This window comes from Hyperoodon ampullatus (genome assembly GCF_949752795.1).
Source record: "Hyperoodon ampullatus genome assembly, chromosome: 4".
NCBI lineage: Eukaryota > Metazoa > Chordata > Mammalia > Artiodactyla > Ziphiidae > Hyperoodon > Hyperoodon ampullatus.
The window spans coordinates 146706647-146733874 of record NC_136917.1 but is presented as its reverse complement, the minus strand read 5'-3'; the positions used below and the strand labels follow the sequence as shown (position 1 = coordinate 146733874).

Below are 27228 nucleotides of genomic sequence, written 5' to 3'. Positions count from 1 at the left end.
TATTTTTATTATCTGCCAGTCATGTGGTACACCTTTGGGTCAATGTAGTTTAGGAAACCCAAGACAAATATCCAGTTAGGAATATGAAAGTAACCAGGTCATAACAGCTTGCCATAGAGCAGACCTTACCTATCCATTCACCCAGCCTGCTTCTTACCCCCTCTGGACCCTGTTAAAATCTCTGGCAGAACTTCTTACAAGTCCCAATTTATAAATTATTTATAATTTAGTACATTTTAACTGATATGCTTTCTGCTGTCATAAAAAAGGATGGCTTGATTTAATAGAGAAGCTCTTTCAAAATCATACTACAAGCTGTTACTTCTAGAAATGCTTCCAGGGTTAGCTAATTTCATACATAGTGTGTGGATTCTTGCTAACTTCCATCTGTGAGGATGACACTTTCTGATCTTGTTCTTAGATTTTAGGTTGGGTTGTGCCTATCTTATTTGGAGAACTAAGTCATCTTTGTATTTAATCAAAATTAATAAAATGCAATATCCATGCATTTATTCATTTATTCTGTTCACATATGTTGAGCCTATACGGCTAATTGATTCATTCATTCAGTCAGTCAGTCAATGTATATTGAACACCTATTATGTTCCAGCACTGTTCTTGGAACTAGGGATATGAAGTTGATTAAGATAGAGATCCTTCCCTCTTGGTGTTCACAATTTAGTGGGGATGAGAGAAAAACCATTCCAGAGCATGATATTAAGTATGGATAAACACGGAGGTTATGGGGGGCCCATTAGAAGGGATGAGTTTCAACTGAATTGTGAAATATGAGTAGATGTCAGTTGGTTTAAAGGTATTAACTCAAAACTGACCTAATCCTATGAACTGTGAGCTTATACTTGTACTCTCTCCCTATCTTTGTATTTTCTCCATGATTTCATTTAATTTCAAGCATGTAGACAAAACTAAGTTCAGGAAGTATTTGGGGTGTCCTAACTAAGAGTCACCTGCCTCATCAGAATTTTTCAGTAACTGCTAAAGATATCACCTTGAGTATGTCCCAAAAACTTTAAAGAGAAATATGTAGATTTTCCAGTGAATTTAAATATTATAAGTGGACAATTGGGCAAATGTACCTGGTTAAGACATCATTTCCTGCCCAAGGCATTTGGTCTTGAGTTAACAAATCCCCTCATCTCCCACTCAAGAAGACTTTTCCTTTGGATACAATTTAGCTATTAGTTGGTCTGTTTTCCAACAGGCCTGAAATTTTTATTTCATTTTGAGTAATAAAAATAATTGGTAATAGTTTTTTAAAGATTTACATTATGAAAAACTTTTAAAAACAGGAATTGTACAAAGAACTATTTTCTAAGATACTATAAAATAAGCAAGCTAAACTAAGATCTAAATCACACAAAATAAGATCTAAAAATATGAGCTGGATCTTTAATTATTACCAATTATTTTAAAATGTATTTGATAAGTAAATATCTACTCTGTACCTCTCTGGTTTGAGTCATTGTTAGTATAAAGTTAAATATTTACTCTTCCTTTTTGCAAATATCTAAGAGATGAATCCAAGGTGGTACTTAAAGACATGAAATCAGAACTGAAGATTCCTGGTGTCTTGTCGAATAAAAGATCCTTTATTTTTTATTTTTCAAACAATGGATTGAGACTAGATTATGAAATTAACTTATGGATCACTACCGTTATTTATTTTAAAAAAATGAAAACACAACAAAATAAGAGAAATACAATGCGATGCAATATAATAGAAAATAAAGCACATTACCAGGTAGTAAGGATGAGCATTTCATAAAACTTTTTCTTTTCTGTTCTATATATACCTGTATACAAATACTAGGTAACAATGCAAAAATGTATTTTTTATGGAAGGACCTGGTTAAAAAAAAATGTCTTAGAAGATGCAGTACAAGTGGAAATTATGCAACAAGAGAAGCTGGGCAGGTTGAGGTACCCTCACAGGGGTTCAGACCAATAAATAATGGAGACGTTGGGTGAACTGGTTGACCCAGAAACCTTGAATGGCTAGAGAGAAGTCCATCATGATGAATATAAGTAAAATGTCCCTTGGAACTTGAGGATTGGCGATAGCTACAACAACCCCTGAGGCTGCTACTACAAGCCTTAGTTGTATTTCAGGTATCACGAAAGGTCATCTCTTCCTCACTGCCTGAAGAGTGGTGTGCCAAGAGAAAGCCAGCCATGGAAAATGCAGAATTAAGGTAGCTCCAATGTCTTGGTAAGCTGTACTCTAAAAGGGGCATAGCCTTGATTTGTGGAGTTGCTACCTGTGTTGTTTCTTGAAGTCGGTTTATCAGAAGCTTTCACCCTAAGTACTTTGGCCATTGCGTCAGTATAATCTGTCTGTTGTTGGGTTTTTTCATCTATAAGTAAGAAGATTGCATTTCAGGAAAGCTCAAGGAAACTAGCAAGTGTCAAAAACAGTGTGTTTTATCCCCTAGGAGGTTCTTTCTCTGTCTTAGGAGAAAAGGCATTTGTCCTGTTTTTCCAAATGCATCAGTAATTGAATTGTGAAACACTTGGAGCCTACCAAACTGGGAATATCTGGGGTACTTCAGGCCATGCAGATGTTGATAAATTCTAGCAATCTATGTGGACAAACACTGGATCGTGTGTACTTTCAAATTTGTACCACCACTCTCCAAAAGCCACATTTGAATATCACTGCTAAATATCACTGGCATAGCCCAATGTTTTTTATTGAATGTTGTGCTAGTGACACTCAGACTTTATGGACTAGTGAATATCTCCCAAGACCCAGATTCTGTTTATGTAAGTTGGTCAAAGTGAACCACATCTTCCCCTCTTTAAAGGGTAGATCAGAAAGCTGTATTTCCAATTTGAATCTTTAGAAGTGGCAAGAAATAAGAATGAGATGCATTTGCTTTGGTCCAGGGATAATCATGTGCAGGGAAATAATCAGAATCTGTTGCAAAAACCACGCAGCTCCACCAGCATCATTATCCAACCACTTGGGCAATGTTACAGGCAAGGAGGAATCTAGTGGACTGAACACATGGACAATCTTAGGCTTGCCCTTGAAGTGTGCACTTCAGCCCACATTCAAGCACATTGGTTCCGAGCTGATGCTGTCTGTAAATACTCATGATGCTTTTAGCCATGATTACTAACAAGAGGGCCAAGGGTACTGACACATTAGGTCACAGGAAACAAAAAGGATTTGACAGGGTGGAAGTAACCAGAGTGGGAAGTCTGGGTAACCATGCAGTACCTACAACAGAATACAGGGAAGCATGTGAGTGTATTGGATCCAGCTTGGAAAACAGTGTTAGGTCCATGTAGTCTGTGAAGATGGGAAGAATAGGTGGATACCATGGTCTCAAGGATTCAGGATTCAGTTTCCAGAAAATTCAGTGTCGGTAAATTAATAAAAAACAGTACTGGTGAACAGGTTGTAACCAAAGGCAGAAGCTGTTTACTCTCTGTTGTATTTCATGATCTCTGTGTGTAGGTAGACAAGAATTCACAAAGACAGGTGGACTCTAGGTGATGGTGGATCTTATACCTCCTCAAAAATGCATACAGATGATATTTATGCAGGTACAATAAAAATATTAATATTAAAATAAAGAGATAATAGTTATTTGTTATATGTGCATGACAGTTTATAGTAATCAAGGGCTGGTATCATGGAACACATCTACACAGAAAAAGTGTCTTAGTAAACCAATAGTTTGTACCAGGTGATACATACTATCAGCTGATACAACACCTGGTGTTGCCCACTCTGGGCATTGAAGTCTTGAAACTAATAGTCAGATGTCAGTTTATAATAATACCTGAAGGAATAAGAATTATATACTTTATTTTATAATTTTATGTAATTTTATCATATAATTAATGTAATTATATATAACAAACATATAAAATAAGGATCTGGTAAAAATTTCTGGTTCCTGTTCACTAATGAACTAGTAAAATCTCTTTAGCTCATTGTCGTTAAACTAGTCATTTTTATTCTGGTCTAATTTCCTTCTTTTTTCAGTTCTCCTGACCTCCTTTTCCCTCATCATGTTCTTGTTCCAACCTGACATGTTTCCCTTTACTTATCCTTTATCTTTAGTCTTATTAGGAATTTCACAACTGTATCTTTAAGGTGATACTGTAAAATGTGTTCTACCAAATGCTCGATTTGTCCATCTCCACTGGTCAGGCTTCAGTCCTTTCTCTGACCTCAGCATTCAGTTCTCTTCACAGTCAACATTCTATCCCATTGTGTTTGGCCACATTCTACAACTAATCAGTGATAGAATAGGGCTTTCTTCTGACCCCTTTGTGAGGAAGCACGCCTTTCTGATTGTTGCACAAGCTGGACGTGGTTTCTCTTTGGGCAGAAATGTGACTGCTGTCACCCCTCCTTTAGAGCACTACTATGTGCCTGCAGCAGCAGCCTGAGAACTTCTAGTTAAGCATTTAAAGTCAGTGGTCACATAGGCTACTTACACAAGCCTTTCACTCAATCTTTACAAGAACCCTGTGAGATAGATATTGTTATCATACAAAGATGAGGGAATTGACAAGGGTGCAAAATGAGTAAGTAGGAGAACTATTATGGGAACCCAGGTCATCTGATTTAAGTCCTTCAGAATGAATTAAATGACTGCATAGCACAAAAATCATTAGAACATTCAAAACTTTCCACTTAAACTTGACCTTGGACTTATAGCCTTCATAATTTTAAAATAGCACAGTTTCTCTGGTTTCCATTTTTTATTTGGTTATTTTCTGATTGTCACATTACATAGAATAGCTATCACTTGTCTAATTAGAAGTATAAATGATTCCAATGAATGAAAGCAGAAACAAGTAATCAATCATAATAATCAATAATTATGCAAATCAATTCAGTATTTACCTAATTTTGAATAATGCATGTAATTATTATGCACAGAGTTGTTAGAAAAACCAAAGGCATTAAACTAAAACAAAATAAATTTTAAAAATAAAGGGTAGTTTGTATAGAAGTGATAAATATATGTATATACTAATAAATTCTACCAATTTAAAAGAAAAACCTATTATGAATACTTCTTTGTTTATTTGTTTCAAAAAGTATTTCTTTATCTCTTGTGTTTTCATATCATAAATTCAGGCACCAAACCAGATAATACCAGTTGTAAAATAATCTAATTTTTTGTCTGCTAATGTGACATATAAATCTCACTAGGTACTAAATTCTTACACACACTTAGATCTGTTTCTAGAATTTATATTTTTGTGCACCGAATACCCCGTTTCTGCAAATCTTTCTTTTCATTACTTTGTTCTTAATAAGTGCTTTAATATCTGGTTAGGCAACACTCCCATATTACTTTTCTTTTTCAGTTTTTAAGTGAATGTTTTTATCTGTTACAATTCTTTTTCTGCTTCAACTTTAGAACCATTTTGGATATCATCCTGAAGGAAAACAAAAATGACACTAGCACTTTTGTTTCATTTCATTAAGTCAGATTAATTTGGAGAAGAATTAAACGGCTTATAATATTGGACCTTCTTGACTTTCCCTTTATTCAAGTCATTTTTCTTATACTCCTCAGTAGAAATATGAGGCTGTTTATATATAGGCTCTCTCTTTATTTCTTGTCAATTCCAGTGATTTTTGTCAAAGTTTCTAATTGCAAGGAAAAAAGTTGACTTATGCTGAGTAAGTAGAAAACACATTCAAAATATGTTGGGTAGTTTAGTGAATCAGTAGGTAGATTCAAGAAGCAGGCTCAAGGTTAAACTTCTAAGGAAAATTATCAGATCACAACAAGTTCTGATGAGAAAACTGTCACCACCACGGAGCACTAGAGGTTCAGGTTGCAGCAGCTACCTCTGCACCAGGAACTCAACTGCTACTTCTAGGAACACTGCTACTTCTTTTTTTTTTTTTTTTTAATTTTGTTGAAGTATAGTTGATCTACAATGCTGTGTAAATTTCTGCTGCACAACAAAGTGATTCAGTTATACATGTATATATATACATTCTTTTTCATATCCTTTTCCATTATTGTTTATTACAGGATATTGAATATATTTCCCTGTGCTATACAGTAGGACCCTGTTGTTAATCCATCCTATATATAATAGTTTGCATCTGCTAATTCCAAACTCCCAATCCTTCCCTCTCCCACCTCCCCTCCCCCTTGGCAACCACAAGTCTGTTCTCTATGTCTGTGAGTCTGTTTCTGTTTGGTAGATATGTTCATTTGCTACTTCTTTCTTTATCTTATTTGCATTGGCTAGAACTTCCAGAATAATGTGACTATTAATGTAAATGATAAGCATCTTTTTCTTGCTCCTGCCTTTAATGGAAAAATGTGTTGTTCATTTTGGTTCACCATTACATATTGGTAAGATATGTAAAAATGTTAGGGAAATCGTCTTTGATTCAGAACACATTAAGAGATTTGCTTAAATTTTTTCTCATTAGAAATGCATTCTGAATTTTATCAGATGCTTCTTGGTCAAAATTATCATATATTTGTATTTTTTTATTTTAACCTATTAATGTGATATAATGATAGGTTTCCTAATATTTACCCTTCCTTGTATTCATGAAATAACTCTTATTCAGTCATGGTGAGACAACTTCAATATAGTATAGAGGTTATGAGCATATGTTCTGGAATCTGCCTGCCTGTGTCCTAATTTAGGCTCTGCCATTACTATTTACTGTGACCATGAACAAGTAACAGCCTCTGTAATTCTCAGGGTTTTCTGCTGCAAAATTGGCAAGATAATAATACTTATGTGAGAGTTGTGTGAGAATCATTTGAGATAATTCCTGAAAACAGCAATATATGGGATATATTGAGTGTGTAATAAATGTCAATTAATATAATTATTTTACCTTAATATAGACTGATTTTGTCAATATTGTATGCGTGATTCTTGTGATATATTTCCAAATGAGATTGACTTGTCATTTTCTTTTTGGATGCTGTCTTTGTCAATTATCTTCGACACTTTTTTGGTATCAGTGTTTTGTTAGTCTTGCCAAGTGAACTGGAAAGCTTTCTATCTTCTTCCATATTTCAGAAGACTTTAAATAACATTTAAACTTCTATTTAATTAAGGAATGAAAAATTTTCTGTTTTTTTCTGTTAACCATCAGTGTCGTCGCATTTGCTAGGTATAGTTCTTTGACAATGTTTTCATTTCTTTCATGGCTTTCACCTTTACAAATATTCCATTTAAATTAACTTTGATCTTTTGTACTTTCTTAAAATATCATTTTTACCATACATTAATAAATTCAAATTTATTATGGTAGAGTTGTACATAACATTTTCTTAAGGATTTTTAAGTCTCCTTAAAATCTGTTGTTAACTTCATTCCTATGTTACAAAATTGATACTTGCTATTCTTCACCTTTGTTCAGAACTGGTAGCAATTTCATTATGATTAATATGGATAAGTTCTAGAAATATATCAGTAAAAAGTATCTCAATAGTTTTGCTCTCTGTCAACTTCCATTATCATGAGTTTCTTCCTCCTTGTTTCTTTTTGGTTATTTTTAAATTGTCTTTTCCTATTTTCATGCTTAGTTCATTTTTTTCCCTCCTTTTTTATTTTAGGCTAAGGGACTATGAATTTTTCTCTGAGTACAGTTTGATTCCCATCTCATATTTTTTAATCAATCTTTTATTTTTAATGTTTTGTTTTAATCTGTTGTGTATAGACATTTATAGTTTTAATTTATTCTTTAATCTAAGAATCACTCAAAAAGACTGTTTTTAACTTTTAAAATTGAATTAAAATTGATTTCCAGTTTTATTATACAGAGGTCAGAGAATGTGGACTGTACAATTTTTGTTTTTGTTTTTCTTTCCCTCTAATTGTTTGATCATTTAAGCAAGAAACTTGAAAAAATTGGAAGTCGTTATTCCTGTCCTGCCTCTGGGTTCTTCAGAACCTTTTTTTTTTTTTTAGATTCCATATATATGTGTTAACATACGGTATTTGTTTTTCTCTTTCTGACTTACTTCACTCTGTATGACAGACTCTAGGTCCATCCACCTCACTACAAATAACTCAATTTTGTTTCTTTTTATGGCGAGTAATACGTAGAGAATGGACCTGAGGACATGGGGAGGGGGAAGGGTAATCTGAGACGAAGTGAGAGAGTAGCATTGACATATATACACTACCAAATGTAAAATAGATAGTGAGAAGCAGCCGCATAGCACAGGGAGATCAGCTCCGTGCTTTGTGACCACCTAGAGGGGTGGGATAGGGAGGGTGGGAGGGAGTCACAAGAGGGAGGGGATATGGGGATATATGTATAGGTATAGCTGATTCACTTTGTTATACAGCAGAAACTAACACAACATTGTAAAGCAATTATACTCCAATGAAGATGTTAAAAAAAAATGGAAGTCGAACATAGTAAACTGAGAGGACAACATATTGGGCATGAAAATTCTCTTTTATCTATCTTACTTTAAAATATGTAAAACTAAGCTTAGTACTTGCATAGGGTAGCCGAATAACTCTTACTGTCTTTTATCTCTCTACCGATAATATCAATTTAAGTGTCTTAATGCTCAGCTTGCATTACAATTTGTTTCAACTCAATATGCCTACTTTCATAAACTGTTAAGTATCTTAGAGGCTTTTTTTTCCTTTTACTTTTATATGGGAAGCTCATTTTTCACTGTCTAATATGAAAGTATTATTCATGTTATTACTCATTTATGTAATGTAACTATTTAAAGTATTGATTCACTTTTGTTTGCTATAATTTGTATTTACTTTCAATTTTCATGTTTCCTACATACTTAAATTCCACTTTTAAGAATATTTCTGTTTTGTTTGTTTCATTATTATTTTTGCAGAACATGGTTGGAGAATGGGCGTTACCAGAAGAAATGGTTGATAATTTACCACCCTCAAACAATTGCATATTGGGCCATGTGATTCACAGACTAATTGAAAGCTCTCTTCCTTCTCAAGTTGAATCAACAGTACCTGAGTTACCTTCATGTGTTATAAAAGGATGCGTGTTGGGGAAAACATTTAGTGGAAAAACTACTGCTCTAAAGTCTCTAGAGAAAAGTAAAATTTCTTTCTTATTTATGTTTTTTTCCTTTATTGGATTCTATTTACAATGACTGTAGCTGCAAATGTCTATGTCTGTAGAAAACATACATGAGAATCTGCAAATATATTGGGAAAATCTGTCATCAAGAATTTTGTAATAGGGTGATCACATAATTTATTGTCCAATTCAGACACTTTTAGGAGTAGAGAGTCATAAATTGGGACTGTCCCAGGGAAACCCGGATATATGAGCTTGCTATATAATTATGATGCACAATATAAAGAAGAATAATGTCTTAAACTTTACTTAAACTTTCATCATAGATTTTACTTTACCAATAGATGAAGTAGGAAAGTAATAACTTGTCACAAATAGACAAGAAATCATGACTTCCCTGGTGGCACAGTGGTTAAGAATCCGCCTACCAATGCAGGAGACACAGGTTCGAGCTCTGGTCTGGGAAGGTCCCACATGCTGTGGAGCAACCAAGCCCATGTGCCACAACTACTGATCCTGCACTCTAGAGCCTGTGAGCCACAACCACTGAGCCCGCGAGCCACAACTACTGAAGTCCACGTGCCTAGAGCCTATGCTCTGCAACAAAAGAAGCCACTGCAATGAGAAGCCCGGGAACCGCAAAAAAGCGTAGCCCCTGCTCACGGCAACTAGAGAAAGCCTGCACGCAGCAACGAAGACCCAACACAGCCAAAAATAAATAAATTAATTAATTAAAAAAAAAAAAGACAGGAAATCAACTTAAAATTATAAATGTTTTAACTCTTCACATTGATTGAATTCTTTCCCTTTAATAAACTTTTGGCTTTTTATCTAGAAGTTCTTTCAGTTAGAAGTGAAATCATAGTTTTCCATCTATTTAATTAGTTTTTCTCCACTAATACTTACCTTTTACAGTTTTTACTGGAAAACTCAAAATTTTCACTGAGGCCAGTCTGTCTTGTAACAGTCCAAGGCAGAGAACAGTAAGTCATTATTGAGATGTTAAATAGACTTCTTTAAAAGGCAGCCTAACAAAAGCTCAGTGAGATACCACTCCACACCCTCTAGTATGGGTATAATTTTTAAAAATTGGAAAAAAAGTGTTGGTGAGGATATAAAGAAGTTGGAACTCTCATACATTGCTGGTGAGAACGTAAAATGGTGTAGCCACTATGGAAAGTAGTTGGTGATTCCTCATTAAGTTAAATAAAAAATTACCATATGACCCCAGCAATTCCACCACTGGTATATAGCCAAAAGGACTGAAAAGAGGTGTTCAAAAAAAACCATATGCAGTAATGTTCATAGCAGCACTATTAATAATAGATAAAAGATGGAAACCATCCAAATGTTCATCACCTGCTGAATTGGTAACAAGATGTGATATATCCATACAATGGAATATTATTCAGCCATAAAAGGAGTGAAGTACTCTATGTGCTATGGATAGACTTCGAAAACATTATACTAAGTGAAAGAGGTCGAACACAAAAGACCACATATTGTATGATTCTATGGATAAGAAACATCTAGAATAGGCCAATCCATAGACAGAAAGCAAATTAATTGTTGGGGGCAAGCGTAGGGAGATAGAGAGTGACTGCTTAATGGATACAGGGTTTCCTTTGGGGTAATGAAAATTTTCTGGAAAAAGGTAGTGGTGATGATTGGACAACATTGTAATGACCTAAATATCACCAAATTGCATCTTTTAGAATGGTTAAAATGGTTCATTTTATGTTATGTGAATTTTACCACCATAGTAAAAAAACCAGCTTGATCCAAAAAACATTGCTGGGGAACCCTGAAGAGCATACTCTAAGGGTGAAGCCAGCACAGAAGAACAATGATGTCAATTTCCTAAATGAAAAGTTATTAATAAAATTGTCTTTTGTATTTTAGGCTTTCCTATTCAGGTACTTTCTATTGACACTCTCGTCCAAGAAGCGATCCAAGCATTTCACAACAATGAGAAGATCAGCGGAGCCCTTCAGAAAGCAGCCGAAGAAAAGGTGCTACCAGTTAGGCAAGAGAGTAGTAAAGAAAGCCAGGCAAGTGAGATTTTAGTTTTCTTTTCTTCACCTTGTACATTAGAGATTTCCAACTGGATGGCATCTAAGAGATCCTCTAGACCAGAGGTTGTCAGACTTTTCTGTAAAGGTCCAGAGGCTAAATATTTTAAGTTTTATGGGCCCAGAAGCAATATCGAGGGTATTACATGGGTACTTACATAACGAGAGAAAATTTCAACTCACCTCTCCACTCCCCACATACATACACACACATCAGTTTGCCTAGGTGGGCCATCCAGGGTGGTGGGCTGGCTTTGTGCCCAGTTACCATCAGCTGGAGACATTCTCCTGAGGAAAGAGCCACCAGCTGGGAAAGCTGGTAAAGGGGTGGAGGGGCCCAATTGTGAGGGCTTGGAGAGGGGTGAGGTATGAGTGTTTTGGATGAGTTCACCATGTCACCAGCTCTCAGAATGGAATTCCACTCCTGAGGGCCTGACAGTGGCCAACAGCAAGTCCCCATCTCGTAGATTCAGCCTGATGCCAGTCCTGGGCAGCAGCCAAGGAGGGTGCTGGAGAAGAGCAGACAGAGGACGAGGGAGGCACCTGGCTTGGTCCTCACAATGCTATCCTGTGGAGTGATGCCCAAAGACTGTGTAAAAACAGCCAGCCGATTTTGGTCCAGGGACCATAGTTTGCAGACCTCTGATCTAGACTAGTAGATCTCAGTTTTGAGGGGTGGCTGGTAGGGGAAGGTCTCTTACGGTTTACCTGCATTACCGTTTCTGTCAGTGTTGCATCTTGCTACATTATTACATAAAGATACTAGGGCAGGAATTAGGAGAATGTGCCCCACCCCCACCCCCGAGAATCATGGTGTGGTCCAACCTGCTCATTTTAAAGGGAGACAGTAGAGACCCTAAGCATGAGTTGATTTGCTTGGGGTCAGAGGCTTGTTGATGGCTAGGCTGTGATTGGAATCCCAGATTCTAAATCCAGTACCCTTTTCCCTGCCTTATCCTGTTTCTGAAATTAAATAAATTAGCAGAGAATCTAATCCAGGTAATTTGCATGAGTTGCAAAATAAATACCATTTAAACGTGATTCTGGAAATAACTGGGAGAGTTTTTCTTTACGGTGGGCTGCCTCTTCTTCTCTGTTGTGGTACTCTGTATTCTAATCAATACAGTGATAGATAATGTACATGTTTTTCCTTTATTTCCCTTTTGGCTAGGACTGACACCTCTAAGACTGTTCTTCTTAAGGTGGTTTTCCACAAACTCTACCTCTTTCTCAGCTCCCATTATACTTTCAAAATGGCAGTTGCTTTATTTTACATAGAAATTGAAAGACAGATTATACCATGGGTTACTATGTGTTTCTATAAGTACAATTATCAAATTTTGTTTGCTTCCAGAACTCACTGAGTTCTTCTTAATATCATTAATGTTTTAGATAAAATAGTCTATGTTTTTAAACCCTACTTATAGACATAAAGTTAAGAATGTTATTAAAATATGACAATGTTAAAATCTCTCCATGTGTGCTCGCATGTGTTTCCTCCCCAAAGGATCTGCAAAATGTATTTTCAGCTGAAGCATTACCAGAAACAGAAGATAAAAGCAGACTTAGTAAGTAAGATATCAAAACAAATCATCCATCATTTTCATGAGAGAGACAGATAGGCGAACACTAAGAGCACACGGATGTGAGCACAAACCAGCTTTCAGGGAAAGAAAGGGGAGATGGGGAGGGATGCATGGCTGTCTACATGGTCACGTGACAGAGACAGCAAGATAAACCCAGACGTCCCTAACCACTGTCTACAACTGGGGATAAGAGATGACAATTTCAAAGGAATCTTCTCACACCCCTTCAAGTAGTTGTTCAGTTTTGCTGTGGTTTTGAAAACAGTCAGGCTAAATCATCGTCACTCTTCCTGGCTTTGCAGGGAGACAGTAGTTTATGGTTTCTTCTCACCCATGCAGTTGCGGGGAGTACTGCTGTGCTCTCTGCATGCTGCTGCTTTGTTCACTGTGATGAGGAAGTCTGCGGCTCTGTCTCTTCCACCCACCTGAGCATTGGTTCCTTAGATAAAGCTAAGTTTATCCCCAGCCTTGGGCAAAGCAAATAGAACCAAGCTTCCTAAACCCAACGAAATGTTACCTCCCTTGAGATCTGGGCTTTAATCCTTCAGATCCTTGGTAGAACCATTGAAGGAAAACATTTTAAATCTTAAATATCTTTTCTATTTGTGCCGGTAAGGCTTTGCCATATTCAATCGTTGCCTCATATTCCAGCATAAAATTGGTTCCTTCTGTGCCATCACCATTCTTGCTAACACCCTTGGACAATATGCACATTTATTATGAGTTGGCAACTCCACCAGAGCAGTCAAGTTTCCCATCTTTTAAAAGGACATAACCTGTCCCTGTCTCAGTTATTTGTTTCTTACAAGATAATTTTCATTGATTTTTTAAACTATCATAAGTATATTTTGTGACATACTCTATTACAGAAGTCCAGTAAATTATAAACAGACTCTGAAAACTTATTTTTTCCATGGAATTTAACTAAAAAACCCTCTGACTCTAGAGTTTTCCACTTTCAGAAGTGTTTGTTACCTATAACTTGATAATCCAGGAAAGTAAAAATGTAACAAATTAACATCTTAGTGACTTCTCTTGAGATCTTGGCTTGTTTTCCGAAAAGAGAACCCAAACTATGTTAAAGTATTTCTAATGATATTGTTCTGAGTGAGCCATACTGGAAGGAAGTAGAAAACACCAAACCACACAGTGGCCAGGACTTAATGTTGTGGAATGAAGGTAAACGCCATGCTGTGCTGATGCTTATACTTCTTTCCTCTGAGTATCTCAAGCATAGCTAAATCCAATAACCCACATGTCCAAAGCCATAGACAGTCAAATGTTAACATGGTTGTTAGCTGTAAATACCAGAGTATGTTCTTACCACTTTTTCTATTGCTAGATACCAATACTAGAAAAACACCAAAAGCTGAAGAAGTTGTAGCAAGTGATAGTTTCTCTGAAGTAAGTACTATAACCTAACTTTGGCTTCTGGTGTATTGAAATGTGTTTTGATTCATAGCCTTTTCACAGCATTTTCATCTTCAAATGAAATGAAACAGCAATGTGCTCCTCTTTGGTTTAAAATAAATCTGATGGTGAAATTAGCTAAACCTGAATTTACTTGATATTTTCTATATTCTTAATATTCTTTGAATCTAAAGCAGTGGAAATTGCTTTCAGTTTTGCCAGGTAAGAAAGTAAACACATGATTTAAAAAATTTTAGACTTATGCCAAATTTATATTTATGTATTTTTCTTTACCTCTTAATTTATGACTTTTACTTCCTTTCACAATTTCTTTACCTTTAAAGACTTTTGTTCCAGAATTTGTCCTTAGACTTACTGTTGACTCTGCAGAATTTTTTATTAATCCCTGAAAAAATGTTTACAACAATCTACAGGCTATTGCTTCTAATGCAAACTAATATTTCTATATACAGTATTGCTTTACTGTATATTGGAAACATTTTTGATCATCAAATAGAATGGTCAGATTAATCAAGTGGAATTTTATTAAATAAAATGAAAGTAAAGTATATTTGATTACTTTTATTGTTTGTTTCATCAAGGAAACCAGTTTCATAATATTTTAGATTTCAAAACTGCTTAAAGATAGAAAAAGTTTTGGAAGAATATACAGCAACCTGTAAATGTGATGACCTATGGGGAGAGAAATGGGTTTAGAGAAAGTGATAAAGGGGGACTTATAATTTTTACTCTGTGTATTTTAAATGTAAATTAGCAGAAGGACTAAGCATATTTTTATATTTACATTTATTGAGTTACAAATCCCCCAAGTTCCATATTCAATTCAGTTCAAAGGGCATACTTTGTTCCATGCATTGTTGTAAAGGGGGAGTGGGTATGTCAGTGAACAAAAATGTAAGGATTCCTGGACTTTATGGAGTTTACATTCTAAAAGATGGAAAGAGACCATAAACACACAAATAAATGAATTATATGAACCATTAGATGGTGATGATGCCATCAAAAAAGAAAAAGGAGGGTAAGGAGATCACCTTGAGAGAGTGAGATTTAAGCAGATTGAAAGAATCACCCACTGGATCTGGGGAACCATTTCAGGCTGCCAGAATAGCTGGACGACAGTCTTGAAGCAGAAAGGTGGTTGGCCAGTAAGGTGGGGGAAGAGAAGGGATGAGGGTAGAGAGATGAGTGGAAAGGGAGAAGAATCCGGCCAGCCAGAGCCTTATAGGCAGTGATGAGGACATTGGGAGTAAAGGAGGCGCCTTTGCAGGGTTTTCAGTAGAGACAGTATCATTTGTCTCATAAAATGCTCACTCTGGTGGCTGACTGTATTTCAGAACAGGCGCTAGGGATGTTCCTGTGGGTATGAAGTAGCTTAATTAGACTAGCCTTCCTGCAGATAACAATATAAAGGCTGGACAAAATACAAAAGCTAATTATCTGAGGGCCTGAAGCAGGCAGCCAAAAAGCAAACAGCAAAAACCAGGCAGAAAATATATGGGATTTGACCACTGACAGAAGAAAATTTCAGTGGGCAAAAGCCAGGCTTATGCAAGTTACCCCGAAGGACATGCCGCATCTGCGTGCCATGAGTGGTTAGAACTCAAGAAGTAAGCCCTAATCTCTTTGATTTAAGATATTAGAGAGTGAAGTTTGGGGATGCCAGAGCAGCTGATAAGTAAAGAGGAAGATCTTGGAAAGGAGGGAGCCAGAGGAGGAGCCCCGAAATCTGCACATACGTTTCCTTAATCGCTTGGCTGATTCCAAAATTGTGCTAAACGATCAGTGTCTTCACCAGAGAACACGACCATTTAATTTATTTTCTCTCCAAACATTTGGAATCTGACTTGTAAATTAGCTGTCCCCTACCATTGTTTATTTTCACAGCTCACTGTGCGTGCTCAGCTTGGTGCAAAATCAGAAAAGTTGCTGAAGAAAGGAAAGAGCATATCTGATATGTTGCTAGTCAGCATCATGGTAAATGCTATTAAGTATGTATCACACTTTTCTCTTTTATATCAATTTAATATGTTCTTTATCAAATAGAGTTGTATAAAGAATAATACAGAAATATTTTTATGTTCAGCATCTAATGAATTTACCTAAAAAAACACAGCAAGATAAAGATAAATTTTGTGATTTACATGTCTATATTTCACTCCCCCCCACCCTTTACCAACCTTGATTTCATTCACCCAGATGTGAATTCAGGTTAAGTTCTATCCTGTGTGGGGAAGTCAAGGAGAAATTAGATACTTGGAAAAGCCAAGGGATTTGGAGAAGAGAGACCCTAAGTATGTGGTCACGGGCCAGTGTGCTTCCTCATTTTGTGTTTCCGGAGGAGGAAGTGACCCCTGCGACCCAAAGGCTGGGCAGTGCAGGGTAGGAAGGCCATGAGAAAGTAGAGGTTGCACAGGCAAGGACTCACATATATGCATAGCACAGAGATGATATGCAATAAGGGTAAAGAAAATATTTAAGTAGGCTATCATATTGTAATTCCTCCTTTCTAAGGATAAAGAATTCTCCTCAGCCCTCCTTTACAATACAGAAAAGAGAGAAATTAAAAGAATCCATAGGTGCTTGGTTGATCCGTGTAATAAAGAAATGAGGCTGAACAGGCTGGAAAAAGGAATCAACAAGGCTCCTGTTGCAGGGTGTTGCAGAGCTTCGAGTGAGTGAGGGCTTTGGGGTAGCTCTGCTGCCTGAGAAACGTTAAGACCGAGAGATGTGAGAACAGGAGGTTTTGGAGAAGTTTTGTCAGGCATCTGGAATGGACTCCCCCTTTAGAGTTTTCTCAAGAGACCTCATTAAAGATTTAAGTTGCCTCTCAGTTATGATGTATCTTGGACTGATTACTCTTTGAATGCAACACTGAAGAAACTGGGCCACAGTGATGCTATTCTCAAAGCTGGAAGGGATCTCATTCTAATAGTTGCAACATTTTTCAGTACTGGAATAAGCCATGGGAGTCCTTGTTCAAAGAAAATTGTATATGAAAAGCATCAGCTATAAAGCAGAACTTAGCTGTGGTTTCGCTGAAGTTGGAGTGTCTACACCCCATCCCCAGAACTCCACTACCCTCCCACCACCACCACCACTACCGTCATCCCCTCTGCCCCTGAGGCACCGTTAGAGAACTGTCATCAGTTTGACATCCTTTCATTTAGTCCAAATGCGTCCTTTTTCAGTGAGGAAAGGAAGGCACATGGCAGCTCAGTTAGGCAATCCAGTCACGTATCTAGTTAGTGGCGTAGCCAGAGCCAAAGCCCAGGTCTCCTCACTCCCTGTTGTCTGGTGTCCTCACACTACAGCATGACAAGTGTGGCCCTGACCTTCTCCTCCCTCTGAAGTAGCTCCTGAGACTGGAGGTGGGAGAAGAGGTCCCTCAGACCTGGTAGAGTGCTCAAGAAATTTCTCTCCTCTAGCTGAGGCCAATGAATCAACAAACTCATTCTGTGCAGAATGCTTACCACACTCTGGACAAATTATAAAAGCAAAATGCAGGCTTTCCTTGCTCTTCGTAGCCTAATAGGGGTAATAGAAGCAGTGACCTGAAGGCAGCTTGATACCGTGGAAAGATCACTGGATTTGGGGTCACTTGAAATTTTATGACTTTGAACAAGTAATAAAACTGCTCTGAACTTTGGTTTTCCCCCTTCTTCCTTGCCACACTGATAGAAGGATCATGTACAGGCACCAAAGCAGACTCCCAAGCCTTTAGAAAGGGATTCTAATTGTTTAAATGAATTTTAACATTTTAACAGAGAAAGAAATGAAATCATAGCTTTTTATCCAAAAATCAAAATCTTAATCTTACATAATTGAAGGGTTTTGGAAGAGAAAGTTGAAGTGTTTTTCCAATTTAAAGAACTAAAATAATTCTTGGAGCACCTATTCTCTGTAGAGGATGCTGCACTGAGTACAAAAACCAAAGAAATGACCCGTATCCTTTAGCAACTTATAATCTAACTGAGATAAAGAAGACTCACTTGAATTTTTCTGTCAAGAAATATAAGAGTTAAAAATTGTGTGGTGAAGTGAATGAGGGTCCAGAGGAGTTCAGATCAGGCCATTATGACTCCATGCTGGATTGGGTGGGGTAGGAAGAAATTTCCAGGTTGGCGATGTGAGTATCCACCATATGCTACACTCTGTGCTGGGTTCTTAAAATGTGTCATTTCGGTTCATCCTCACCAGCATCTTGTGAGGTGTGTTATGTTATCCCACTGTATAGATGAGGAAATTGAGGTTTTAAAGAGGAACAGCCTATGAACACAGCTAGGAAGTACAATTTATACTCACATAACAGGAAGGAGATCGGTGTGTTCAAAGTGAATGGTTCAAAATTGTGAGAGAAGAAGTTATAGGGAAGTAATTTGCGGCCAGTTCATTTTAAATACGTTATGGCTTCTAGAATAGATTTGGAGGGCAGCAGGGACCCACAGAAGGAGTTTGAGCAAGGGAGCGATTGTGGTACATTAGGAAACCTAATTCTGGCTGTAAAGAAATAAAATTCATGCAGAAGGAGGTTACTGTGAAATTTAAAGAAAGATAAAGGCAAGATTCACTGTGTTATTATTTCTAAAGGACTTGTGTCTATCAAAATGTTAATGATTTGCCCTTTCCTAATTTAGTCAGATACCTATATATAAAGGCTGGGTCCTGGATGGCTTTCCAATGACATTAAACCAAGCGAAGCTTCTGGAGAAGGCACTCACAGGCGGCAGCAGAAACCTCATAGAACTGGAGGGAAAGAAATCACAAATATCCACTTTGGCTGTTGACCCTACAACTTCCAGAGAAGTGCCTCTTCCCCCTTCTGCTTTTGATTTTGTCATGTTATTAGATATTTCAGATAATTCCTCACTGAATCGCATGAATGACATCATGGGTAAGCTGGACACCTTTTTTAAAATATTCTTTTCTATAATTCAGAGCTCTTTATTTTTCTTTGCCTGAAATGGTGAATATTCCCGTCTACAATTATAAGTGGATAATAAAGAATCCATTTAGGCTTCCAAAGAATTGCCTAGTACAGCACAGTTGCCTCCTGGGGCTTCATCAGTGTTCAGCACTGTAGCCCAAGCCTGGAGCTCGTGGAGAATTCCATGCCAACTACAAGCATCTCATTCAACCCTTCCATCAACTTGGCAGCTCCCCTGGCCGAGAGGTGCCTTCCTTTTTGAGGCTTGCATACGTGGAGGAGCTTCTTGTAGCTATCTAGTACATCTTGGTGTGCCACCCAAATGAAGTTCATGAACCACACTGGTGCTGCAAGCAAGCATCTGGTAACATCCTTCCCTTGGACTGCATGTTAACTGAGGAGCAGGTATCAGTTGGCTGCAGTCCTTCCACACTGGGGTCAAATAGTCTTGCCAAGATTCATGGTTTATTTAACTACTTTTCATTGTTGACATGAAAATATTACTTTATTCCACAAATTCAGTGGTTATGGCTAAAAGCACATATTCTTGAACCCTGGATTTCCAGGTTATTAGGCATTTGACCTTGGGAAAGGTACTTCATTCTTTTAAACCTCCATTTCACATCCTATATAATAGAATGCTTCATTGTATTGTTTTGGATATTAAAGGAAAACTGTTTCTTTACTCACAACACTTCTGACACCAAAGGTGTGTGGGTTTTCCATACCACCCTGTTCTCCAGTTCTTGAAAAACACCAACTGGGGGTCCTATAATTTAGGCTAATTCTGGCACTAACTCCCCAGGGTTATCACAGGTTTTCACAGGTTAAGGGCTCAGTCGCACAAGACTTCTCCCCTCTTCAGATGCCAGTCTCAAGTAGTGGATCCCCAGGTTACCCACACTCCTGTCTGACTTGACTACAAATTGGGGGTTTCCATGACCCCTCCTCAGGTCTGATAATTTTCTATAATGACTCACAGAACTCAAGGAAACACTTTACTTACTATTACTGTTTTATTATAAAGAATGCCATAAAGGATACAAATGAGCAGCCAGATGAAGAGGCACATAGTGCAAGGTCTGGAAGAGTCCCAGGCTCAGGAGTTTCTATCCTCATGGAGTTTCGGGGGGTGCCACACTCCTGGCACGTGGATGCATTCACCAACCCACAAGCTCTCTGAGTCCCTTCTTTAGAGTTTTTATGAGGGTTCCATTATGTAGGCATGACTGACTAAATCATTGAGCGTTGGTGATCAGTCTCTAGTCCCTTCCCCTCCTTAGAGATCAGGGGGTAGGACTGAAAGTTCTAGCCCTCGAGTCACTTGGTTTCTCAGGCAACAGGGTCCTACCATCCAAGAGTCACCTCTTTGGCATAAACTCAGATAAAGTTGAAAGGGGCATATTATGAATAAAAATAAATGCTCCTTTTACCTCTATCACTCTGGAAATTACAAGGGTTTTCAGAGCTCTGTGTCAGGAGCCAAAGTCCAAATATATATTTCTTATTATATCACAACATCACAGGTATTAAATGAGATAAATGTTAAACATTTAGGGTAGAATCTGGTACATGATACTAGGCACATAGTATCCACTAGGAAAAATAGTGGAAGACTTTGAAATGAACAAAAGATTATTGGATACCCTTTCAATAGAAGGTTGAGTACTGTCTTTTGGACCCCGAGGAGTGTCTGGTTTCAGAGGGGTCTATGCCTTTCATTGGCTTTGACTCGGCTCTTCTGTAACTATAAATTGTAGGAGACTAATAGTAATTCAAATGATTCTGGTTCATGGACATGCAAATGAGTTTGATTTAATTAAGATAAAATTAATTTCTATACTTTGAAAAGATGATTCCAAATATTACATTGCTGTATACATAGTAACCAGTCTTTCATCTATTACCATCTATTTCAGCATTCCTGACTACCTGTAAATAGGTCTGTTATTCAGATTGTCATTTGTACTAGTTGTAACATCACATCTTACTGGTTCCCTCATTACCTGAAAAATTAGATGATGTCATTTTACATTTGTTTGAGTGTCTTCATTTTACCTTTTTAAAAAACTGCCCTTTAACAAATGGTAACATCATTCTTTCATTATTGCTGTTACTACTAACACAATGACATTCGGAGCTAGGAGAGACTTAGGGGATCATCTATTCCAGTGCCTTTATTTATAGGTGGGAAGTTAAAGCATGAGCACTTGACTCGTCCAAGGTCACACTCTTCCTTATTTTGAGTTTGTATAATCTTGAGATCTTCCTTTCATTGTTTACTTAAATAAAATGACAAGGCCATTAGATATGACTCCAGCTGTTGAGCCCAGTAGTTTAAACTGGATGCTGTCCATCAGGTCTCAAAAGGGAGAATTTACTTCTCTCCATACAAGGGAGCTATGCTGACAGTAGTGATGATTCTGCTTGTTCAGCCAAATTCTCATCCCTGTTCAGGATCATCTGACGGTTGGCAAAGAATACTGCCAATCCATGGCCATCTACTGACAGAATAAGGCCCTGAACTCAAGTCAGTCTGACTTGTTTCAAGATATGATGAGTTATTAAGTACACCCAAAGACCTGTGAGTGAGATGGTCCCTGAAAGCTGATTATAATCCAACAAGGGCCTTAGAAGTTTTGCCTACCCTCTTGAGGATCCCTAGGAAGCATTTGTTGTGTGTTTCAAAAAATAGAAGGAAACCAATTGGCACAAATTTTTCAAGAAATCTACTCAATCCAGTGTGAGTTCTTTCAATTCCCTATAAAAATTACATGACAAATGGTTCTGGAAAATTGATCAAAGATGATGTTAGCATGTAACTAGTTTAATTTCTTTATTCTAGACCACTTACTTATAACTAGGCTCAGAAATGCCCTTTATTCACTACGACAGGGAGAATTTTTTTTGTCAAGTTTTTTGTACATATACACATAAATAATCTTATTTATCTACCCTCAGAACTTAGTGTTAAAACACTATTAATTTTTTTATTTTTATATGTATTTCTAATCATATATATTCTAGGTCTGAAGTGAACTGAGCCAACTACTAGATTAGGTTCTTCTAAATCACAAAACCTAGTATGAAATCATTGAGTTTATAGTTCTTACTTGTTTTGGTCAGAGCTGAGTAGGCTAAATATGTCCACAACTTTGAAAATCTATCTGCAGCTTTTATGTTCAAGTATTTTAAGTTAAGATAAAGTGTGATTCTTATATATCTTAAGATTTTTCCTTTTTAGAATATAAGATTGGAATGGCCATTGAAAGATCACTGTGCCAATTTGCTCTCCTCATCTTAAGCAAGACCCCACCTGAACTCTTTTGGACAGATGAAATTCTATCCTTCAAAAATATCTTGTTCATTCACATATTCACTTATTATTTATTGCGTGCTTGCTAAATGCCAGACACTGTGATTGTCACTGGTGATTCTGTAATAAAGAAGAAATGGATCCTGCCTTCAAAGAATTTAGTGGAAATTGTAGCTAAGGAGCCAAGGAGTTATAGTATTGAGTTGTACTTCCAACACGGCAGCCAATAGCCACAAGTGGTTATTTAAATGATTTAAAATTAATAAATTAAAAATTCAGGTCCTCAGTCACACTGACCACATTTCATATGCATATGTGGCTAGTGGCTATCATACTGGACAGCACTGATGCAGAAAATTTTCATCATCTCAGAAAGATCTGTCTTATCAGATTACACTGTTATAGAGTGATGGGAGCTAAAAGGGTGCCACTAGTAAATATTTATCTAACATTTATAACATGCCAGGAACTGACAGTACAGAAATGAAGGGCAAGTCCCTGTCCTCGAGTCACTGACAATGTAGTGGGAGAAGAAACAAAAGTAAGCTGATCATTATAATATAGTCACTTATATGCTATACTAGGTGAGCCCAGCATGGGAAGAGATTTACCAGACCAAGACAAGGAGGAAGGGTGAGGGAATTGGCAAGCAGGGTCCATCTAGAGAACAGCAAGTTGATCATTAGGACTGAGAGGCAGCAGGGTGTGGAAGAGTGACAGAAATGAGTCTGGAGGGTAGGCAGGGACCAGCTGGAAAGTCTTGTCCCAAGTTAAAGTGTTTGAACTTTATCCTGAAGCCATGTGAGGTCACTGAATTCTATTAAAGCTGAGATTTAATGCAATTTAATATGCTTTTCATAATGGTCATTCTAGCTGCAGTGTGGAGGATGCACTGGAAGGGGAGTGAGACTGGAAGCAATGAAATGAGTTATAAAACTATCACCATCTGAAAAGCACCAAAGGCATTAAGACAGCTAGAGAGGCAAGGTAAAAAGAGTCAGCTTCAGGTGCTATCTAGAGGGAAACTATAGAACTTACTGATCAGTTGGGATAGAGGCATTCATTTTGTTGTGAATTTAGTGCAGGGAGAACAGGGCGACTTCAAGTTTCTGACTGGCACAATTTTTTGAATGATAATACCATTCACTTAGACAATATGGAAAGAAACACAAGAGTTTCTTTAGGGACATGTTGAACTTGAAGTACCTGGTACCTATGGGACTTTTAAGCTAAGATATTCAGAGCGCAGTTCTATAAATGGGTCTCGATGTCAGGAGGGAAGTGTGTACTAAAGTTAAGGGCTTGAAGGTAAAACAAATCATCTAGGAAGAGAAGTGTATTTTAAAAAACACCCAGGATGACAGCCAAGACAGCCAATGGGGAGAGCAAAGGAAGAAGTGTTTAGAAGCAGCAACTAGAGAGAAAGGAAGAAACCCAGGGAGAGTAATGTCATATAAGCCAAAGGAGGACAGATTTTCAAAATAAAGGTGTTATTCTCTCCTCCTCCCAGACCAGTGGGCTGGGGTCCTGAGGCCTGGGCTGGGGTGTGGGAGCCCAGTCACCAGCATTGCCTGCAGCATGGCCCTGAAATGCTTGGGGTCCGTGGGGAAGCCTGAAGGATGTCATCACAGTGAAGCAGCCTTCATGCAGCCAAAGCCAAGTGGCCTCAAAGACTGAACATCAGTCCTGCCAGCGCTGGGCAGAGAGGAGTGGCCCAGACTCAAAGCCAGCTGGTAGGAGACCAGGAGACCTAAGGAGAAGCTTCAGCCAGTGTGGGAGCATAAGCTTTTGTCAGAAGGGAAGAGTAGGTGGCTGCCTGGGTTTTTAGCCAGTGTCTTGGGCCATTGGTCAGCCTGAGAGGGAACAGCAGTGTTCATAATATGGGGAGAGGTACTGAGAGGCTTTGAGTGCAGGCTCTGGATGGATAACTTTAGTCACTTATAGTGACTGAAAAGAGATATGAAGGGGCTTCTAGGGCTGATAATGTTTGTTTCTTGATCTGGGTGCTGTTTTCAGTTTGGGAAGTCATTGAGCTGTATAATCATGGATGCATTCTTTTTGGCAGGTATAGTTCAAGAAATAGTTTAAAAATTAAAAAGAAGTTCAGAGCTTGGAATTAGATTGACTGGAATCAAATCCTTTCTCTGTCATTTATGAACTATGCCATTTGGGACAATTTTAGAATCACAATCCTACTTCACAAGTTTTGTTGTGAATATAAAATAATGTAATACAGTCTTCCCTCAGCATTCATAGGGGATTAATTCCAGAACCCCCTCGGATACCAAAATCCAAGGATGTTCAAGTCCCTTATATAAAATGGTGTGATATTTGCATTGAACCTATGCATATCCTCCCATATACTTTTAGTCATCTCTAGATTACTTATAATACTTAATTTCCTCTTTTTCTATCATGAATGTAAAGGGAGAACAATTGATTGCTATATCCTGTGAAGGTCCTTCATTTTCTTGAACACTATTAATTCGCTCTTCAATGTTCTCTTACATTGACTGAGTAATCTAATTCCTTTTAATCTAGTTCAAGGCTTTTTTTCCTCTTTATGATTTTCCATTTATTCTGAATTCATGAGTATTCTGGACTTTGTACCTTAATTCTGAATAGGACTCAATCAGAGAAGTTGAGATCGTTTTTGGTTTTGGTCTCTTGTCGTATACTCCTTTATGTCTCTTCTACAAAAATCAAAAAGTTTAGAAAGAAAGATAAATCACTTTATTGTAGTGTAATATAATATCCACAAATAAGTTGCATATTTGACTTTATGGCCACCCTGCTATTTCATTCTTAGCTTTTACAGCATGGTGTTGATTTTCTAATTTTTCCTAATTTGTTATTCATGACAAACCATCATTTTTTATTCTCATCTCTTCATGGTCAGTCCCAAGACACTCTACCTTAAAACTACAGTTCCTCTTTAATGTTGTATTTTACCTCCTTTTCCCCAATTTCCAAGGGAAATTTGAATTCTGATCCCCAAACTATACTTTTTCAACATTTTGTTAAACATTTTAATTAATATTGGACCAAAGGCAGGACCATGTCTATTTGACTTTCTTGTATCAGTACCTTTTAGCAGTGCTACTGCAACTTTGACTGCTTTAGCAAATTGTCTAATTAAGTAATTTCTATAACATAGCTGAAGCATTTTCAAGTAAAACTCCTCATGAAGACATCAGTCAACGTGTAGCTGCTAAAAACCAAGATGTGGATGAAGACCAGAATTTAAGAGATCAAATACAGCATAGGTTAGTTTAAAACTCAATGTCTTGTTTCTTGTTTCTTACCCTTTGAACAGACTGACAACTAGTCACTTTGGAATCATCAGATCTAGAAAATAAATGTATTTCTTAGCATTCAGTCTTTTACAGGTAAAACAAAACTAAGTAGCTTTGATGTTGAGTGAAATATTTATGTGTTAGCTTTTATATTCAGAGCACAAGTCATCATAGTCTGGGATGAAAAGAATTAAATCAGGCAATATTTCCCTTTATGGCTGCATGAACTTACAAGTTCATTATATGGAATCCTAATTCAGCCCTCATTCAGCAAATGCCAATGAAGATCATGGAATGTCAAAGAGCTAGGCATCAGACAATAGAGTGTAATTCTAAAACTACTTCTGTGTTACTAAAATGAAGTTATGCTTAAAAAACCTTCTTTCAATCGTATGCAATTTGCTCATTGGAAAAAAAAATTAGACAAAATTAGACAATTTTTTGAAACCTTAAGAACTCTAAGAATACGAAGTGAACCAGGGAAGAGGAATTTGAGCTACATTAAGCCTGTCTACTTTTGGAAGACAAGACTGTTTCAAAAATCATTCTAAGAGTATATTTGAGTAAAGCAAATAAGTTAGAACCATCTATACTTACTCAAAGGTCTCCTTAACTTCTCTAAGGAAAAGTAGATGACGTATGTGGCCCAGGCTGTAACTACCATCAGAAGGGGGTTCAGAGTTTAGTCTGCTATGAGTATAGGTGATGTTTCCTTAGATCTTCACTTAGAGACATGAACCCACTCTAAAGCTTTCCTGAAATGATAGAATTTCCAAATCTTCTTTTACTCATTCATATACCTCAAAATATATGGCTAGACAGCACTAAATGATTTCTTCTTTAAAGTGGATATTATTTCATTGCCTGTAGATTTCTTAAAGTTGCTTTTTCAGATTTTTTTTGGCAGCTTATTTTTTCATTACATACATCAGATAAATCATGCTTAATTTTACTCTACTATTTCAGTCAATATGTTATATTCATATAACATTTTGGTTTTGCAGAATTGTAGGCTTCTTGGACAACTGGCCTTTATTGGAACAATGGTTTACAGAGCCAGAAAGCATTCTGATAAAAATTAATGCTGACATAGATAAACAGTCTTTGTGCCAAAAAGTAAAGGAAATGTTTATGACTGAAATAATGCAAAAAGAGAATAAAGGTAATTACAGTTCTTTATAATTTTGAGCTTACATAACGAAAATGTGTGGTTTTAATGAATTTAGGAGGAAGTGAAAATGCGATTGCAAATTTCTCTCTTCTCTTTGGATCATACCATCTATAAGTATCTTCTACCTCTGATTTTAGCTTTCCACTGCAAATGTTTCTAAATAAAAGATTTTTCTCTCTTCATTTTAATTTAATTTAATCAAAAGAGGTCATCTTGATGAAAGGTTGTTTTCAGGTGAAAAAAATAGCAGAGTTAAAATTAAGGATGTTATAGAGAAGGGTAAAGGTCTCGATCTGTTGACCTCAGCATTATAAGGAAACAATAAGTGAATTATCCTTTTAGGATGAAAACAGTAAGCAGATTATTCCCCCAAA

General features: G+C 37.1%; 1 protein-coding gene across 1 annotated transcript in view; it reads left to right on the top strand.

The window, feature by feature from the left end:
• Positions 1-27228, top strand: part of SPEF2 (sperm flagellar 2) — a gene marked incomplete at both ends in the record, with an annotated part of 167901 nt that overhangs the window by 50904 nt on the left and 89769 nt on the right. The window contains 8 exons of the mRNA XM_079702960.1: positions 8856-9075; positions 10961-11109; positions 12638-12698; positions 14059-14120; positions 16032-16135; positions 18782-19038; positions 25545-25653; positions 26688-26845. Of these exons, the coding sequence (XP_079559086.1) occupies positions 8856-9075; positions 10961-11109; positions 12638-12698; positions 14059-14120; positions 16032-16135; positions 18782-19038; positions 25545-25653; positions 26688-26845 (1120 nt within the window). The remainder of the gene's footprint in view (positions 1-8855; positions 9076-10960; positions 11110-12637; positions 12699-14058; positions 14121-16031; positions 16136-18781; positions 19039-25544; positions 25654-26687; positions 26846-27228) is intronic.